Source organism: Hypanus sabinus, chromosome 23 (genome assembly GCF_030144855.1).
Source record: "Hypanus sabinus isolate sHypSab1 chromosome 23, sHypSab1.hap1, whole genome shotgun sequence".
Lineage (NCBI taxonomy): Eukaryota > Metazoa > Chordata > Chondrichthyes > Myliobatiformes > Dasyatidae > Hypanus > Hypanus sabinus.
Window position 1 is genome coordinate 9,174,614 of NC_082728.1, and position 18,680 is coordinate 9,193,293.

Sequence of the window (18,680 nt, forward strand, 5' to 3'; positions counted from 1 at the left end):
TCGGCCCTCCTTATCCGCGGATTCCATATGCGCGGATCAGGAAAACCCAGAAGTTCTCTGTCCAGCACTCTTTGCTTGTGCATGTACAGACTACATTTTCTTGTCATTATTCCCTAAACAATACAATATAACAATTTACATAGCATTTACATTGTATTAGGTATTATAAGTAACCTAGAATTGACTTTAAAGTACAGGCAGTCCCCGGGTTATGAATGAGTTCCATTCCTGAGTACGTCTTTAAGTCGGATTTGAAGTTGGAACAGGTACATCCAGTATTATTTAGTGTCAGTTAGTCAAACATTTTTCTTAGTATATTGTACATATTTTACCTTTCTATGCATATAAAACACTTAAGAAACATACGTATTTCAATAATTTAACCACTGCGTTGCTTAGTAATAATCAGGGCAGGGCCTTTCACATTCTCCATTAAAATTGTTCCGATCATTGACCAACTGTAGCCTAACACTTTTCAATGACCATTGCCGTTTCACCTCTTTCCAATCGCATTATTACATCCACCTTATTTTCAATCACGCTCGTGATTATTTTTGTGAACAGAAACACGGATTCAGAGCTGCGCCGCCAGGTCCCAATGTCTACCGTACGGAGACATATTAAATAAAGTCTAGGGTTCCGCTGGGTCCTAAAGACCACGGCACTAATAGATGTTAAATAAGGGACTTGAGCATCCATGAATTTTGGTATCCGCGGGGGATCCTGGAACCAATCCCCCGCAGATAAGGAGGGCGGACTGTAATACGTAACCTGGTTAACCAGGATCTGCTGGACTAAAGCAGAGCAATACTCCCATGTGGTTTCTAGCTGTTTCTTTGCATGTCCTAGAAAATACCAACGTATTGGTAGATCAATTGTTTACATTTACTGGGGATGGGGGAAGAGCCACAGAGAACACAATGGGAATGTGAGAGGGTAGATCAACAGGCAACATATGATTGCTCTGCTGTAAGCCAGCAAAGGACCTAATGGGTTAAATGGCCTCCTCCGGTGCATAATAAGTGGGAAAACAAAACACTACCTTGTTCTGTGCCGCCTCTCGCATGTGAACTTTCTGCCGCTCTTGTGCCAGAGTTTCCGCCAGCATTAAAAACTAGAACAATAAAGGATCTCAGTTAGATAAGTGTACAACTGCATCTGAAAGGTTCCTCACCTTTTTCATGATGTGCAATCATGAAAGAACTTCATGATTAAGGGTTTGTATGATACTCAAAATTGCACTGCAATTACTGGCAAAATTACTTTTCAAAGGTTGTGATAAAACAGTGCCAGAGCAATCTCTTCTACTCTGCCACACCCATAGCCTACCAGCCTCTTCGTTTTCTGCCTCTTAGAGAGGGCTGGTGGCACGAAAACCAAAGAGAGGATAGATCAAGAACTCATCTAAATCAGTTTGTCCAGCACACCTTCTACAAACTAAATCACTCTTGGCACCTGTCTGGAGTCCTCTTACAGTACAATTGGACTTATCCAGGCAGTTAATCAAGACTGCATTACATCAAAACTTTATCTAACTGCTTGGACTTTGGTAGTGATGAACAAGCCAACTGTTTGATCTCTTGGAATTACTATTTATTACTACAACACACTTGTCATTTTTAATATAAAAGAGTAATGTCACTCTTATTTCAGTGTGAGGGCCCTAATGAACAGAAGCTGCAATGTTACTGGTATCCCAGGGGGTAAAGTGTAGGATACCAGACACTATCTATCCATGTTCTGACTAGTTGCACCACTGCATGGCTGGGGGGCTCCACTGCAGAAGATTATTAAAAAAAAAGCTGCAGGAAGTGTTATAAACTCAGCCATCTCCACCATGGACACTAGCTTCCCCAGTATCAGGGAAATCTTCAAAAGGTGATACCTCACAAAAGCAGCATCCATCATTAAAGACTCCCACCATCCAAAAAGTCCCCTCGTCTCATTACTACCATCACTGAGGAGGTGCAGGAGCCTGAGGACACACTGAATTTTTTAGAAACACCTTCCCCTCCAGCATCAGATTTCTGAACTGTCCATGAACATTTCCTCACTATTCTGCTCTCTTTCGGTACTTGCCAGTTTTTATGTTTCTTTTTGTAACTTAGAGCGCTATACTGCTGCTGCAAGACTAATTCCATGATGGTTTCTGCATTATTGGACAGAGATGTACATAAGACTGTCTCTCTGTTTCCTATTAACTCTGACAGATACTGTAAGTATGACCATTTCTTGGGCACTTTTCAAAGGAAAACTGGTGAATTCTTAATGCCTTCAGTAAAACTTAAGTGGCACCCAACATTGCAAGAGGGTGGTCTGGTCAAATCACAATATTACTGTAAGCAGGACTTGACTGTGCTGAGGCAGGGTGGTTTCTGCTCAATGGTGAGGTTATAACTGGCAGAGTATTTGGTTGTCTCTTAAGGATTCTGGGCAGTTCAAACAAAGGCTTAAATGTAAATACAAGTTATTCTCGTTACCTCTGCGTTCCAGCCAAAATGGAGAGTTTACCAGGGACTAACTTCCAAATACCTGATCTCGATAATAATTCTCCATGGACTCCAGCTCCTCCTGTTGTCGCTTCTTGTGCTCCTCCCTTTTCTCTTTGGCATAAGCCTTCAACTCACGCAGTCTCTCCTTCTGAATCTCCAAGCCCCCTTCAAACAAGTTCTTGAAAATCTTTAGGATTGTGTAAATAATGAAATAATTAATTACATTACATTTAGATTAGATTTATTAGTCAGACATACATCAAAACAAACAGCATCATTATTTTAGATTGGTTACCATTGCAGTCATACATCCAGTAATTCAAAGTACAATAAATTTATTATCAAAGTACACGTGTCACCATATACAACCCTGAGATTTGTTTTCTTGGAGGCTTCCAAGAAACATATTAGAATCAGTGAAAGACCACACCCAACAGCATGGATAAACAACCGGTGTGCAAAAGACGACAAACTGTGCAAATACAAAAAGAAAAAAGGATAATAGTAATAAAAAATAAATTTTATTATCAAAGTACATATGCCACCATATGCAATTTGAGATTCATTCTCTTGTGGCCATACTCAACAAATCTGTAGAATAATAACTAAAACAGAATCAATAAAAGACCACCCAACCAGCGCATTCAAACAGGCTGCAGAAGACAACAAGCCATGCAAATACAAACAGAAACAATAATAACAATAAATAAATAATAAATATCAAGAACATGACATGACAAGACCTTGAAAGGGAACACTTCAATGATGAGACAAGTGATAACTGTTCCTGAACTTGGTGGTACAAGTCCTGAGGTTCTTGGACCTTCTTCCTGAAGGCAGCAGCGAGAAGAGAACATGTCCTGGGTGGTGGGAGTCCTTGATGATGGAAGCTGCTTTCCTATTACAGCTATACAGTGATGGGGTGAGAAATTATCCCCACTGGCTGAGAGGTAATAACTATTTCTAGACCTGGAGATGTGGGTCCTGAGGCTCCTCTACCTTCTTCCTGATAGCAGTAGCAAGAACAGAGCATGACCTGGGTAGTGGGAGCCCTTGATGATGGATACTGCTTTCCTGTCACTGCACTCCCTGTAGATGCGTTCAATGGTGGGGAGTACTTTACACATGAACTGGGATGTATCCACTAATATTTTTAGGATTCAAAGGCATTAGTGTTTCCATACCAGGCCGTGATGCAACCAGTTCATATACTCCCCACTACCTCTATAGAAGTTTGTCAAAGTTTTAGCTGTCATATTGAAGCTTCACAAATCCCTAAGGAAGTGAGGCACTGCTGTGCCCACTTCATAATTACACTTATATGCTGGGGCCCTGGACAGATCCTCTGAAATGATAGCATAGAGGATTTTAAAGTTGCTGACTCTCTCCATCTCTGTTCGCCTGATGAGGACTGGCTCTCGAGTTATCTACAATGAAAATGGTGATCACTCAGGTATGATTTTCAAAACATCTCTGTGGTCTTTGTGGTCTTTTCTGTGAAGTGAAAGATAGTAATGAATCCTGGGATGCCTGTTACTGGTGATGCACAGCAATAGAAAGGGATAGCTGGTTCTATAGACTTGGATCCAGGTGGTTGTGGTTAAGGATCAGGAGTTGTAGAATTAGAAATTTAACAACAAATTTCACAACGTATGCCAGTGATATTAAACCCGATTCTAAATGCAATTGCCAGCTACTAACTCACACACTCAGTGTTTTAGGAACAGCTTCTTCCCCTCTGCCATCAGATTTCTGAGTGATCCATGAGTACTACCTTGCTATTTTTGCTCTCTTTTTGAACTACTTTAATATTCTATGTATTTCTTAATATAATTTATAGTATATATTTATGCATTCATGAGATACAGTATGCCAGTGAAAATAAATGTAATTCTGATCAATAACCTTGGATGTGCACTTGCTAACCTCTAATCAACAATTGGTATTTAAATAGGATGCATAATTATGCCTTTCAACTTATCCAGTTCATCCTGATCCAGGTTAGTAACTCATTAGCCCCTTGCTCTAACTCATTGCCTAATTTCCCCCAGCATATATTACACACAGGTATACACACTTACTAATCTTCTGGGAAGAGATTAGCAGCTGGGCAGGGGAAGAGATCCAATAATGTGGTCAGAGTCTCCCTTTAAGCATAGTTCAGCAGCCTACAATGACTCAGGGAAATTCCTGGGCCAAGGCCACTCCTTGGAGAATTAACATTCAGGATGGGATTCAGAAAGAGCCCATGGAGGAGCTCACGGAAGCCCAGTGGAAGCAGCAAAAGGGAGGGCTCTGACTCAAAGACTGTAGCTATTTCATCCTCATTGGAGCCCTTATTAATAGTAGTCATGAGAGTCACAGAGCAAAGATCCTTGTACCTAACCAAACTTCTCTTAGATGTTAAGCCTGCATCCACCACTTCCACGGCAACTCCCTCCACAGTCTTACCACTCTCCCTCCCCCCACAAGTGAAGAAGCTCCGCCCTCATGTTCACCGTAATCTTTCCCCTCTAATTGTAGTCTCAACCAACTGTGGAAAAATCCTGCTTGCATTTACCCTATCCATACTGCTCATTATTTTGTATACCTCTATCAACTCTCCTCTCACTCTCCTATGCTCCAGTGAAAAAAGACCTAACCTATTCAACCTTTCCTTATAACTCAAGTCTGCAAGTCCCAGCAACATCCTTGTAAATTTTCTCTGCCCTCTTTCAACCTTATTGACATCTTTCCTGTAGGTAGCTGACCAGAAATGCGCACAATGACAAACATTTACCTGCAATCTACAGCTTTTATTCAACTGTCAACCCCAGGGCTAATTATTTTTTTAAGATAGTAATCCTAACCTTGGTTTTTATTTTAACTCAATAGTGTGTACTGTCCCCACTTCCAGAAATGTAGCCTACCAGTCACCTAGCTGTGGAACTGGCCAATTAACCCATCCTCCCTTGGCTCGTTACTTGAAGATGGTGCTGTAATAGATGAGATGATATCAGGTACCATCTTAATACAGTAAACTCCAAGACCATGGCCTCAACACCCCCTTGTGCAATTGGATCCTGGATTTCCTGACAAAAACCATCTCCATCAGCACAGGAGCACCACAGGTCTGTGTGCTTAGCCCCCTGCTCTACTCACTTTACACTATGACCGTGTAGCTATGTACAGCTCCAACACCATATTCAAGTTTGCTGAGGACACAAAGACAAGAAAATATGCAGAGGCTAGAAATCTGAGCAACACACACAAAATGCTGGAGGAACTCAGCAGGCCAGGCAGCATCTATGGAAAAAGAGTAAATAGACGATGCCTTGGCCGGCGAGTACATCACGGGGTAAAACCCTCCCAACCACTGAGTACGTCTACATGAAATGTTGTTGTAGGAAAGCAGCATCCATCATCAAAGATCCACACCACCCAATTCATGCTCTATTCTCACTGCTGCTATCAGGCAGGAGGCACAGGTGCCTCAGGAATAATTACTACTCCTCAACCATCAGGCTCTTGAACAAAAAGGGATAACTACACTCATCTATTGAGATGTTCCCACAACTAATTACCTCACTTTAATGGGTCTTTATCTTGCTATCTCATGCTCTCATTATTTATTGCTTTTTTTTATATTTGTATTTGCACTATTTTTTGTCTTCTATGCTCTTGTTCTTTCACTGATCCTGTTTACAGTTACTATTCTTTAGATTTGTTGAGTATGCCCACAGGAAAATAAATCTCATGGTTGCATGTGGTGACGTGTACATACTCTGATAATAAATATTACTTTGAACTCTTACAAACTCTGCCATTTCATCATGGCTGATCCATTTCTTTCTCATCCATCAAGGACTCCCACCACCCAGCTCATTACCTCTTCTTGCTACTACAATCAGGAAGGTGATACAGGAGCCTCAGGACCCACACCTCCAGGTTTAGAAACAGTTATTACCTCTCAACCAGTGGGAATTACTTCACTCACCACATCACTGTATAGATGTCATAGGAAAACAGCTTCAATCATCAAGGACACCCACCACCCAGGACATGCTCTCTTCTTGCTGCCTTCACCCCTTAACCCTTCATGCCCTGACTAATCAAGAATCTATTAATGTCTGCCTTAAAAATACCCACTGATTTGGCCTCCACAACCAACTGTGCCAATTAATTCTGCAGATTCACCACTCTCTGGCTGAAGAAATTCTCCCTCAGCTCTACTCTAATTGGATGTCCCTCTAATCCGAGGCGTGCTCTCTAGTCCTAAACTCCCCCACCATAGGAAACATCCTTTCCACAACCACTCTACTGAGGCCTTTCAACATTCAATGGGGTTCAATGAGGTCCCTTCTCATCTTCTGAATTCCAAGGAGTACGTTGCAGAGCCATCAAATCATTCCTCATATGGTAATACTTTCATTCCAGGAAATTAAAGGGTTATTCCCTTCAATCCTTCTTCAAATTCCCCACTGACTGACTTTGATTTATAGACACTTTAAAATGACAATGTGTATGGCCATACATTTCCCACCTTGCATTGGCTAACAAACCCGAAATTACTCAGTCTAATTATTGCCCTACACCAAGGCTGTAACCAGAAGAGACAGTCTTGGCTGTTTGTGTTCTTGGTTCTTCTAGTGGCCTAGTCCTGGCACTGTATCAACCTGCCTGGAGTATTCTACAGGCCCTCAAATGACCTGAAGGAGATAGAAGACTAAATATATGGTGAAATTCCCCTGAGAAATGCAAGAACAAGAAATAATCATCGCCAGCAGACCAGCTCCATGTGGAGTGAAATTACAGTTGGAGTGAGTAGCTGTGGTGGAGACGCATGTAAATTCGAGGGTAGTTCTGGCTCTGTCACAGTTAAAGTAATCATGTTCAACCTAGGGGAATGTCAGATGAGGAGGTGGGGAGATGGAGGAAGATGATCATCGAAGAAGTTACGAAAGATAGAACTGAAAAATTTCCAAGTTCCATATATAAGATAATGTTTCAGAAAAATCGAAGGCTTAAAAAAAAAATCAGATTTTAAAAATCTTGTTGCTGCATAAATTTGCTTGGTAAAAGCCTGCCCAGATCTCCCAGGACCAAGGAATTATCTCTTTTCTCAGGTTTTTCTTTAAAATACATAGCCTTTTACTGACACAGCAAGAAGTCACTGCAGAATAATTTGCTTCATTCCAGTTAATCCGTTAGTCATTGAGGAAATGCTGTGACCATCCACCCTCCTAGATTTGATAAATCTCCAAGGTTATCCCTCATTCTCTTTCACTCTAGGGAAAAGTCCCAGCCTAAGTGGTTTCTCTTTGTTTAAGCCCATGTCTTAGGTGACTGACATCCTTGTGAATCTTTCAGGGCAACATCCTTGTGAATCTTTTCTGCACCTTCTCTAGTTAAATCACAGCCTACCTACAGTAGGACAATCAGAATTACACACAATACTCCAGGTACGGTGTTGCCAATGTCATGTTGGTGAGAGCGTACCAGCGAAATTATGCACAGCTCTAGCCACCCTGCTATAGGAAGGATGTGATTAAATGAGAAGGGGGGGGGGGGGGAGAAAGGGAGCTGGAGATGCAGTTGATCTTTGCTGACAGATACAGCAACAGTTCCCATGCCTCACCCTTTCTTCGCGAGTCCTTGCTCTCATCATCTTTGCACAGAGCTGGACGTGATAGTCGTTGTAGTATTTCTTGGCACGAGCAATCTGCTGCCTCTGTTCCTTCATCTTGTTTTGGGCCAACTTCTGTTGCCGGATTCGTTCCTTAAACTCTTTCTGAAGGTAAAACAGGAACATAGTTGAGTGGAAGGAATAATTTTTCTGTAATAGCTACCAGCGTAGTACCACAAAAGCTTTACAATGTGTACATATTTATCTCATCATTGGCAGGAGATTTGGTACATCACCAAAGTCTAGCAAATTTCTACAGATGTACTGTGAAGAGTATTCTAACTGGTCTGCAGGGAAACACTGCACATGATGGGAAAAAGCTTCAGCAGGTTGTAAAATTAGCCAGCTCCATGGTGGTTACTAGCCTCTCCACCATCTTCAAAAGGTAATGCCTCAAGGCAGGCTTGAAGGGCCGAAGGGCCTACTCCTGCACCTATTTTCTATGTTTCTATGAGATGGCAGCATCCATCACTAAAGAACTCCACCACCCAGGCCATTCCCTCTTCTCATTGCCCCCATCAGACAGGAAGTATAGGAGTCTGAAGAACCACCTTCAATGTGTTAGGAACAGCTTCTTCCCTTCCACCATCAAATTTCTGAATGGATGATAAACCCATGTACACTACCTCACTGTTTTTGCTCTATATAACAGTGTATGTACTGCACTATACTGCTGCCACAAAACAAAAACATTCATAACATATGTCAGTGATAATAAACCTGATTGAGATTCTGCCGCTGAAATCACAGAAAGGGAACGGAATTCAGAGTGGGTATCTCCAGCTGATACAGCTAAGGTAAAAGAATTACCTGTACCACATTGGATATGCTCAGATTTTTGCAGTTAACATTTTTCTAAAAACTGAGACTTGAACCCACAATCCAATGGATATGTTAGCAAGAAGATTACTTTTTGAGAAATTACTATCTCTTGCAAAAGGCAGTTACCATGCTGGTGCAATCCAAAATAATGAAACATAAACGTGCTATCTCTTTCAATGTTATTTAATTAAAAAGCCTCTGCAAGTCTCACCAGCCGCTGGTTATGATCCTGTTCTTTTTTAATGATGTCCATCAGCAGATCATGCTTTCTTCGGGCGTCTTCAATCTGATAAAGTGAAAGTGGCAGGTATTAGCCAGGAGGGTTTACCCAGTGTCATGCAGTATTTGAAAACACCAAACAACCCACCCCCTTCTCCCAAACAATGAGGTAGATATAACTCACAGCTGACTGGAGTTTAGCTTGGCTCCGGTCTTGTTCAGAACTGGACCTAGTCAGCTGTTCTATCTGCCTGAACTGCTGCTTCCACATTCGGTTCATTGTGTGTGGAGAGACTGAAAGATAGGGGAACTCTTCAAGTAGCAAAGGAAGGAGGTCGTTATCATGTACCTTCACTGCAAAGGAAAGAGCATATTTAGGCAGCCTTCATAGGGTTTAAACTTTAACAAGAGAAGTGTTCAATTGCACAGTAGAATAGAAGCCAAGACTTAAAAGCACAACTTAGATCAGAACAGCAGACTGAAGTTTACCAATCAAGCACCAGGTGGCAGCAAACATGAACTGACACTAGAACACCAGCAGAGGGCAGACAACACACTTTATTCAAACAAGTCAGGCCTCAAGGGAGAAAATAATCACATTCAATATATCGTGGATTATACAAAACTCAACCTACAAAAACTGTCTCTTATCCTTCAACAAAAAATATTACAGGAATTAAGACAAGCAACCATGAAATCTCTCACTCACACAACTGCCAGTGAATGAGTCAAAGACCACCAGAGATTGTTTGACACCCAAAAGGAGAAACAGGCAGATTGTAGCTCTCACAAATGCAAGGGATTCTGCAATGCACACGAAAAATGCTGGAGGAAATCAGCAGGTCAGGGAGCAACTATAGAGGGCACAACAGACAATGTTTCAGGCCAGGATCCTTTAGTGGAGTGGATTGGGGCACTGGACTCAGGCCATTTTGTGGAGGCTCCTGAGGGGGAACTATCCCAAGTGGAATCCACAGCTGGACACCCTGCGTCTGTACGACTAGCCTGGACCAGTGCGGGTCTCAGATCCGGAACAGAAGCTCACATTGCGCAGTACTAGTTACCAATGCACATGTCTGTGGCAAAATCATAAGATTTCATGGCACATCATTACATTTCCTCCCCGTGCTTAAACAATTCTGAGGATGGTTCCAATTGAGGGGTAGTCTCGGACTAGAGGGCACAGCCACAGAATAGAAGGACGTCCCTTTATTACAGAGATGAAGACGAATCCCTTCCAGTAGAGAGTGGTGAGTCTGTGGAATTGATTGCCACAGTCAGCTGTGGAGGCCAAGCCATTTGGGATATTTAAAGCAGAGGTTGATAGGTTCTTGATTAGTAAGGGCAAAGGTTATGGGGAGAAGTACATACAGTATATGTCACCATATGCAACCCAGAGATTTGTTTCCTTGCAGGCATTCACAGCAAATCCGAGAAACGTAATAGAATCAATGACAGACTGCACCCAACAGGATGGGCAACCAATCAATGTGCAGATAACAAACTGTGCAAATACAAAAGGAAAAACAAATAAAAATAAGCAATAAATATTGAGAATATGAGATGAAGGATCCTTGAGAACAAGTCCATAGGTTGTGGGAACAATTCAGTGATAGGGCAAGTGAAGTTATCCCCTTTGGTTCAAGAGCCTGATGGTTGAGGGGTAATAAGTGTTCCTGAACCTGTGGTGTGGGTCCTGAGGCTCTTGTACCTTCTACCTGATGGCAGCAGCGAGAAGAGAGCATGACCTGGGTGGTGGGGTTCCTTGATGGTGGATGCTGCTTTCCCGTGACAGAAAGCAGGAGATTGGCTTGAGAGGAAAAATAAATGAACCACAATTGAATGGCGGAGCAGACTTGAGGGACCGAATAGCCCAATGTCTTTATCGTTTAAATGGCGTATTACAGGAAAGCTTTGTCATCAGCAGCGCAAATCCAATTATTTTCTTATCAATATCAATGGTCCTGAAGTGTACAGGGTTGAAGAAATGTTAAATGCTTGCTGAAGCAGAGGATGTGAGATAAGGAGCAGGCTGTGCAGGCGCTGCAGTTAATCCTCAAACTGGAGAGTATTTAACTGTAGGGGCTAGTTGATGCTTTGTCAAAGAAGTTTGGAAAATTGAGTTCCAGTGTGGTAGAATGTACACTTCTCACAGCCAATCTTAGACATTTTAAAAGATTTTTTTGCCAAATTCCATCTGATAATATGGTAGTTTATGGAGCCAAGAGCAAGACTGAATAACAATGAATACTAGAAAACTAAACAACTAGATAGTTGAAGAGATTAAGCAATACATAATGATTAAAGGACACCAGGTTTATAAGCAGTTCTGCACAGAGCTTTGGCATTTCTCAGCATAGAGACTGAAAGAATGCAGAGAAAATTTACAAGGATGTTGCCTGGACTTGAGGATCTGTATTATACAGAAAGGTTGAATAGGTTAGGTCCTTTTTACCCCTGAAGAGTAAGAGAATGAGGGGAGATTTGACAACATTATGGAAGGTATAGATAGGATAAACGCAAGCAGGACTTTTTCCCACTGAGGTTGGGTGACGTTAGAACTAGAGGTTATATTTTAATAAACGAAGGTGAAATATTTAAGGGAAACATTTCACTCAGAGGGTCTGCGAGTGTGGAACAAGCTGTCAGTGAAAGTGGTGGATGCAGGTTCAATTGCAATACAAGAAAAGTTTGGCTAAGTACATGGTTGGGAGGGGTACAGAGGGCTATGATTATCAGTACCGCCCCACTTTAGGATCATCAGGAGAATGGAGATCACAGGACGCAGGCAGGGAGTGCAGCCACTTGATGGCCATTATTACCCAACTCACTTCTGCTATGCTCCAGAACCATTCTAGAGTCTATGACTCCCAATCTTGTTTCCAACCCTGCTCTATCTTGACCATCTTCTGATTCAAGCGAGCCATACTTTCCGTCTTGCCCCAATTCTCCTCCCTCTGATCCATCATCTGCAGCCCAGTCCAGAATCATTAGGTCTGAAATTCTGTTTCTGAATCCTTCCCAATTCTTTCACCATTGTCCAAGCCCAAAGTCCAACCTCGTCTTTAATCATTTACCCATTCTCCCTGTCATCTACAACCTGGGTGCTGCCTCCTGCCAATTAAACTGAACAAATGTATCTTGTTGATGGTCGTACTGACTAGGCCAGCTCTCCCCTGAACATATGACAGTGAAACAAATGAAAGCAGAGATTAAAACAACGGCAGCAAATACCATGGTAAAGTTCAAATGGTAGGGAGTGTGGGCGGGTACAAGATGGGTGCTTTATCCAGTGTACTTTGGCTCCATTGTAGTTCTGTACAATTATACTTGGTGATTCCACAAGTTAACACGTTTTTCCTCAAAAATCACAACTTCCCATTCAGCAAAAAAATCAAGCTATTTCTTTGAATTCTTACTCGGTGTTGCTTTCCTTGGCTTTGCCACTCCTGTTGGTGTCCACTGGCCATGCTTTGGCTTTCGTGGTGTGGTTTTTGCAGAGTAAACTCTCTCTGGCTGAAGGGTTCTTGGAGTCTCTTTGAAGATATTTTCTTTATATTCTTGTTCCTTCATAACAGATGCAGAACAGATGTCAAGTACCGACAGGAGTAGTCTGCTGGTTTTATTTATTGACCAGAACATCCCCTCCCACTGTGGAATGAGTTAGCACATTTTATACAGGAATAAAAAAATGTAATGTTGTGAACCAAAATACAGTGTGACTCGTTTCTACTAAAGAGTCTTCTGGATATGTCCAAAACTAATAGTCTAGTGGTTAAAGCTCTCTGTCCTGTGGTTGGAACAGAGCAGGTAAAGTCATTTTGGAAAAAAAAGTCACCCATTCAATGACTTACTGTTTTCTTGACTTTAGACTTTTCTCTTCCAATTTTTGCTTTCTCTTTTTTCTTGTAATTTTCCAGTTCTTGTCTGTAATGTTCATTCACAACCTGCAGGGTGTAAAATATATAGGAATTTGTCAGGGAAGGCACTTACAATGAGCATCTTACTACAAACCTAGATTACTAATCAGAAAATGTTTGCATCTCCCCTGAATTAACAATTTCTTGTTGGAATGGGAACACTTTATTTAAAGAAAAACACAGATCACACTTCTTCCAACATAAAAGACTTGCAGATGGAAGACGCTATAGCCTTTGTTCAATTTCTGTGTTCTAAAAACGACACCTGAACAAATTAATTTTATTCTATACAAAACTGTTATACAAGTACATGACTGCTCAATCCCATCAAGGGGTAAGGATGCTTCAAAGCATTGGTCCAAGTGATCACTGGGAGCACAGTGACTTGAAGAGAGCAACTTGGCTTCCTCGACTGGTCCATTCCATAGCAGTTTAAAAAATTAGACAAAGTCATTAAGAAAAGATCAGGTACAAGCTACAGCCTAAGGTGAAGGCCATTCATAACCATGCTGTCCGCAACCAGACATCTGGTGGTTTATGCTGGATCAGATGAGTGAGTGCCACTAGGGACCAAAGTATTAGTGCACTTATAGATAGGTCATCCAAAGAGGAATAACTATCAACAATATACTATACAGTCCATAAAATACACATTTTAATACTCAGAGGTTTATTAGAATTTTTTAAAAAGAATGAAAAAGTCAAATAAGAGTGCAAGGGAACAGAAACAGCCAGTAGCTTCAGTCCAAGGAAGCTTCAGCCAGTGCTTGGTTATTCTGCCAGCTCATTACCTTGGATTATATCATGGATAGCACAGAAGTGTCCTCACACCAACCTCTGCTGCCTCTCCACAGCCCTGTCATCTCTGCTTCCAACAATACTAACAAAAGAACCATGCAATACAGATGATGTTGCTTCTATCATGCTAGCATCTGACTCGAAATTTACAATATTTCATTCTATTTCAATTTTAGATGCAAGTACCTCTTGCTCTGACATCCTAAATCATGAAATAGATTTTTGCCATTCACCCTATTCAAAACCCTTACAACAGTTCTAAATCTCAATGTCCCTGCTTTTCTCCCCCTCTACACCAATGGATGGGTGATCAGTACTGGATACATGCATTGACTGGATTTCGCAGCACATCAGCCCATCCAACCAGGATTACAATGACTGAAGTTTCAAGGAGAAATCAGCAGGTCATATTCACTGTTTCTATGGTAATATACTCACTTTTCCACTATCAACTGTGTACAGTATATCCCAACACAAGATTCAACAGTAAATATTCTTCAGCTTCCTGTGCTTTATGAATTTACTGAAGAAAATGCTTTACATTCAGTCCAATGGAATCAACCATCTGTATCGCAGTCATCTTATTGTTTATTTCTCCCAGAAAATCTCAGAACGGGGAAACTATGACAGAAGCTAATCATTACTGTTCAATCCAAACTACAGGACTTCAAGAAACTGGTTCAAAGTGGAAAACAATGTAAAGATATATGCACAGAAGCCCCATTAAAAGGGAGAAGTTCTAATGTCACTTCAAATGCTTAAGTATATTGCACCGTAATAGTTAAAGGTTAAATGTCAGTCATTACATTAACTATGCCCAATGGCAGCATATACTGTACCAGCCTTTCTCAATCTTTTTTTTTGTCCTGAAGCAACCCTTGAAATAACTTTGAGGTTTCAGGGAACTCTTGCATAAAAATTATTATATCTAGAACACAGGGTACATTAAGATGATCAGTCAGTTGTAGATATAATAATCCAAAAGTAATTGGCAACACTCTTTTGAGTACAGAATGAATCTTTGGCCAACCTTTCATGAAAAAAAAGTTAAGCTTAGCTTACCTTTCTTGAAATTAGTCACTTTCTTTCCCTTTCATAAATTTAAAAAACTCATAAGGCAAACATAATAAATTTCTCAATTCTGGGTTGAACGTGAGAAAAGAATACATGGATTTCACCTTCAAATGAAATGTAATAATTTCTATCCTTGCTAAACACATGCAAGAAGTTGAAAACGGCAGCAAAATGTTCATCGCTTTCCTATGAATGCCAGGATACTCTTCCTTCACAGAAATCCAGAACTTGTCTAGTTGTTCATTTACTTGTCAGTAAATCTCATCTTGAGTGCACGATCAAAGTGCAGCTCACAAAATTCTTCCTCTTCTCTCAAAATCAAGTTCCCAGGCTGAGCAGAAGATTTGGAGAAAAGATCCCTCACCCAGTCATACACTTGCATCGAAAGGGAGGAAAAATACTGCTCAATATTGCTCTGCAGTTCTTCCAAATGGTTTTCAATAAGACTTGAGAATTTCTGATATCCTTCCTCACTGTCAAGCCCAAGCAGCAGTGGAAACATCTGAAGATTTCCTTTGCAACATGATTTTTCCAAAGTTTCAGTTTCCTTTTAAATCCAAGAATCTTGTCACTTAAAGTGAAAACATTTTCTCCAGGGCCTAGCAGAGACTTGTTCAACTGGTCCATGTGATGAAGAATATCTGTTAAGTAGGCTAGTTTCTGCTGCCATTTTTCATCTTCAAAGCACTCAGCAAAATCTGGCCTACTATTTTCTTGAAGATACTCCTGCAATTCATCTTTCAGCTCAAACACCCTGTTGAGAACTCTTTCTCTGTTAAGCCACCGGATTTCTGTACGTAATGGGAGATTGGTGTGCTCTTTGTCCAGGTTTTCAGCTTTTTTTTAAATAAACATTCTCGAGTGAACTAGTATAAAGCTACTAAATAGCTTGCTCCCTGAGTTTTTACTGACTGCGACTTTATTTTCAAAAGCTTTAATCTGTTTGCTTTGAGGTTGTAATACTAGTTTAAAATAATCAGCACTTGTATGTGTCATATGGCTGTGATTTGTAGAGAGTGTATTTTCAATTTTGCTGGAGCCTTTGCTAAATTTCTAAGTTGTTTATCACAGACTAGGTGCAATGGAACAGGACAACTTGGATCACTAGTCCATGTAAAACCCATTGTAGAGATGGACTTGTTTTCTATGTTGTTGCACTAGTGCAATGAAAGGACTCATTAGATTGTAATTCTTCATCATTAACTTTATCAGAATTGTCTGCAGGCCTAGGCCTAGAATCCTCCTCTTCAAAAATCGCCACTCTGGACCATTTTTAGAATGAAAATTTCCCTCCAGTTTTTGACTACATGGTAAGGGTGTTTGCTCCCACGAGTCAGTTGGTGCCACAGAAGAGGAAGTTGGGGGAGGTAATTCGAGAGGGAGCGGCTGAGTTGTACAACTCTATTCAATGCTTGGAAAATGCACTGCATGCTCAACAGCCTTCCATCCTCCCCTCCATGCAATACTGTGCTTGTCAATTGTCAAAGGCTTCCCCATCCAAACAAACGCAGCCCTTCTGCGCACTGCCATCCTGGGCTAAGACTGCTAACAGAGCTGCTCAATCACTGCCCACCACAGTGAGAGCTAGCATCAAGTGGTTCATGCAGTTCAAAAAACAAGGACAATATATATTTTTAAACACAATCTCTTGTGTAACCCCAGTTGAGAAACCCTGACATATACACTCACAGTATAAATCACAGACACAAACTCACATACTGACGGAACTCAGCATGTCAGGCAGCATCTACTGAAGGGAATAACCAGTCAATGTTTTGGTTTGGGGTTTTATGATATACATTCACAGTAAAGATCTAAGAATCCTCAGTTTAATCATTCGAAATTCTGTTGGTTCTGCACGTTCACCCCCAACCCACCAGAACACAACTCCCGTGCTGCTTTTGGACTTGCTGGATCCCAATTCCACCAGGACACAACTTCCCATGCTGCTAGGACTTCCCGAACTTGCTAGGTCCTGATCCCTACACTCTTTTTGAACTTACCGGATTTACTGGAAAATTTTATTGGCACTGTATAACATCTTAAGAAACTGTTGGGATATCAATTGAAACAACCACCAACAATCTGTAAAATCTGCTAGTCTGGTTCCAAAATCCTTAACATTCTCAATTATCTGAGTTTCACTGTATTTGAAAAGGAATAATTTTATAACTGTGCAGGAAAAATTAAATAACTTACAGCAGTATCAATAAAATTGAAAAATTACAGAGGAAGTTTAGAGAAAAAAGGATGTTGCCGGGTCTTGAAGACCTGAATAATAGGGAAAGGTTGAACAGGGCAGAATTTTACTTGCTGGATCGTACAAGAGGGGAGATTTGATAGACATATACAAAATTGAGGAGGTATAGATAATGTACATAGGCTTTTTCCCACTTGAGGTTCAATGAGACTAGAACTAAAGGTTCTAAGTCAAGTGTAAAAGGTGAAATACTTAGGGGAATCTGAGGAGGAACCCCTTCACTTAGAGGGTGGTGCACCTGTGGAATGAACTGCCAGCAGAAGTTCGGTAGCAACATTTAAGAGAAGTTTGGATAAGTACATGGACGGGAGGGTTATGGTCAAAGTGCAGGTCAATGGGACTAGGCTTGGCATAAACTAGATGGGACAAAGGGCCTGTTTCTGTGCTGTAGTACTTTAGGACTCTATAACAATAGTAATTGCATAGTATTGGGATGCAGTTATGTAGTATAACTGAATGTTCTCGGAAACTGTGTAATGAGCAGAACAGCTCATGTTGTGTCTACAGTGTATTCGTTGAGGGGCTACCAGCTGTGCCTGGTTAAGTATTTGTCCAGCTGTAACTTGCCTTTGCTTTCATCCTTTGCAGGTCCATTTCCTGCTGCAGCTCTCTGCGAATTTTCCGCATTTCACCCTTTGAATCTTTATTGAGAGCGTCTTCAAACTCGGCCAGTAGAGTTTGCCGAGGGGGTGACGGTGAGAGCGAGCGCGCTCGGGCACGTGCTGGCTTCCTGAGGAGTGGCGTCACTTTACATTTGGCAAAAGACAAAAGCAAAATTAAATATTTTCAAATATGACCAGTTTAAATTATTATTTATCAATAAATTGTCTCCATTAAGGAATTGCCAGTTTGTAAACATTGTGTTTTAGCAGAGACACCCACTCATGAACATTTTTATTGAAAATACATCATTTACATTACCCTGAAAAATCACTCATCTATTTGCATTACCTAAATTACTGGTTCAAAAATGTCTTAATTGCCAGTTGGAGTTTATTTTGGCCAGAGACAGCTGTGTTTACCCTTCAGCTCTACAGATTTATAAATTAGACAAAGTTAATTAGATATCATAAACACAAGATATCCTGCAGATGCTGGAAATCTAGAGCAACACACCCAAAATGCAGGAGGAACTTAGCAGGTCAGGCAGCATCTATGGGTGGGTGAGAAAGGGGTTTGTTTTGCTGTTGTTATCATGTCTTACTCTGTTGTTCTTGTTGCTTGTGTTGTTCTGCTGAACATTGTGGGCATGCTATGCTGGTACCGGAATGTGTGCCTCCAGCACGTCCTTGGGTATATTAGTTGGCAAAATAAAAGCAATGCATTTCACTGTAAATTTCAATGTATTTGATAAATAAATCTCATTCTGAATAAATCCAAATCTGAATCTTTGAGGTAGGTGAGATGGTTGGGCTTAGGTCAGTGCCCTG

At 41.0% G+C, this 18,680-nt stretch overlaps 1 protein-coding gene across 2 annotated transcripts in view; it reads right to left on the reverse strand.

Annotated features, from left to right (window-relative positions):
- LOC132379936 (centrosomal protein of 95 kDa-like) overlaps positions 1–18,680 on the reverse strand; it is a 59,165-nt gene that overhangs the window by 7,876 nt on the left and 32,609 nt on the right. For both annotated transcript variants that reach the window (XM_059948310.1, XM_059948309.1), the window contains exons 14-21: positions 17,818–17,996; positions 13,053–13,145; positions 12,618–12,765; positions 9,383–9,552; positions 9,191–9,265; positions 8,110–8,262; positions 2,533–2,679; positions 1,043–1,114 (exon numbers count right to left, since the gene is read on the reverse strand). In XM_059948310.1, coding sequence (XP_059804293.1) covers positions 1,043–1,114; positions 2,533–2,679; positions 8,110–8,262; positions 9,191–9,265; positions 9,383–9,552; positions 12,618–12,765; positions 13,053–13,145; positions 17,818–17,996 — 1,037 coding nt within the window. The remainder of the gene's footprint in view (positions 1–1,042; positions 1,115–2,532; positions 2,680–8,109; positions 8,263–9,190; positions 9,266–9,382; positions 9,553–12,617; positions 12,766–13,052; positions 13,146–17,817; positions 17,997–18,680) is intronic.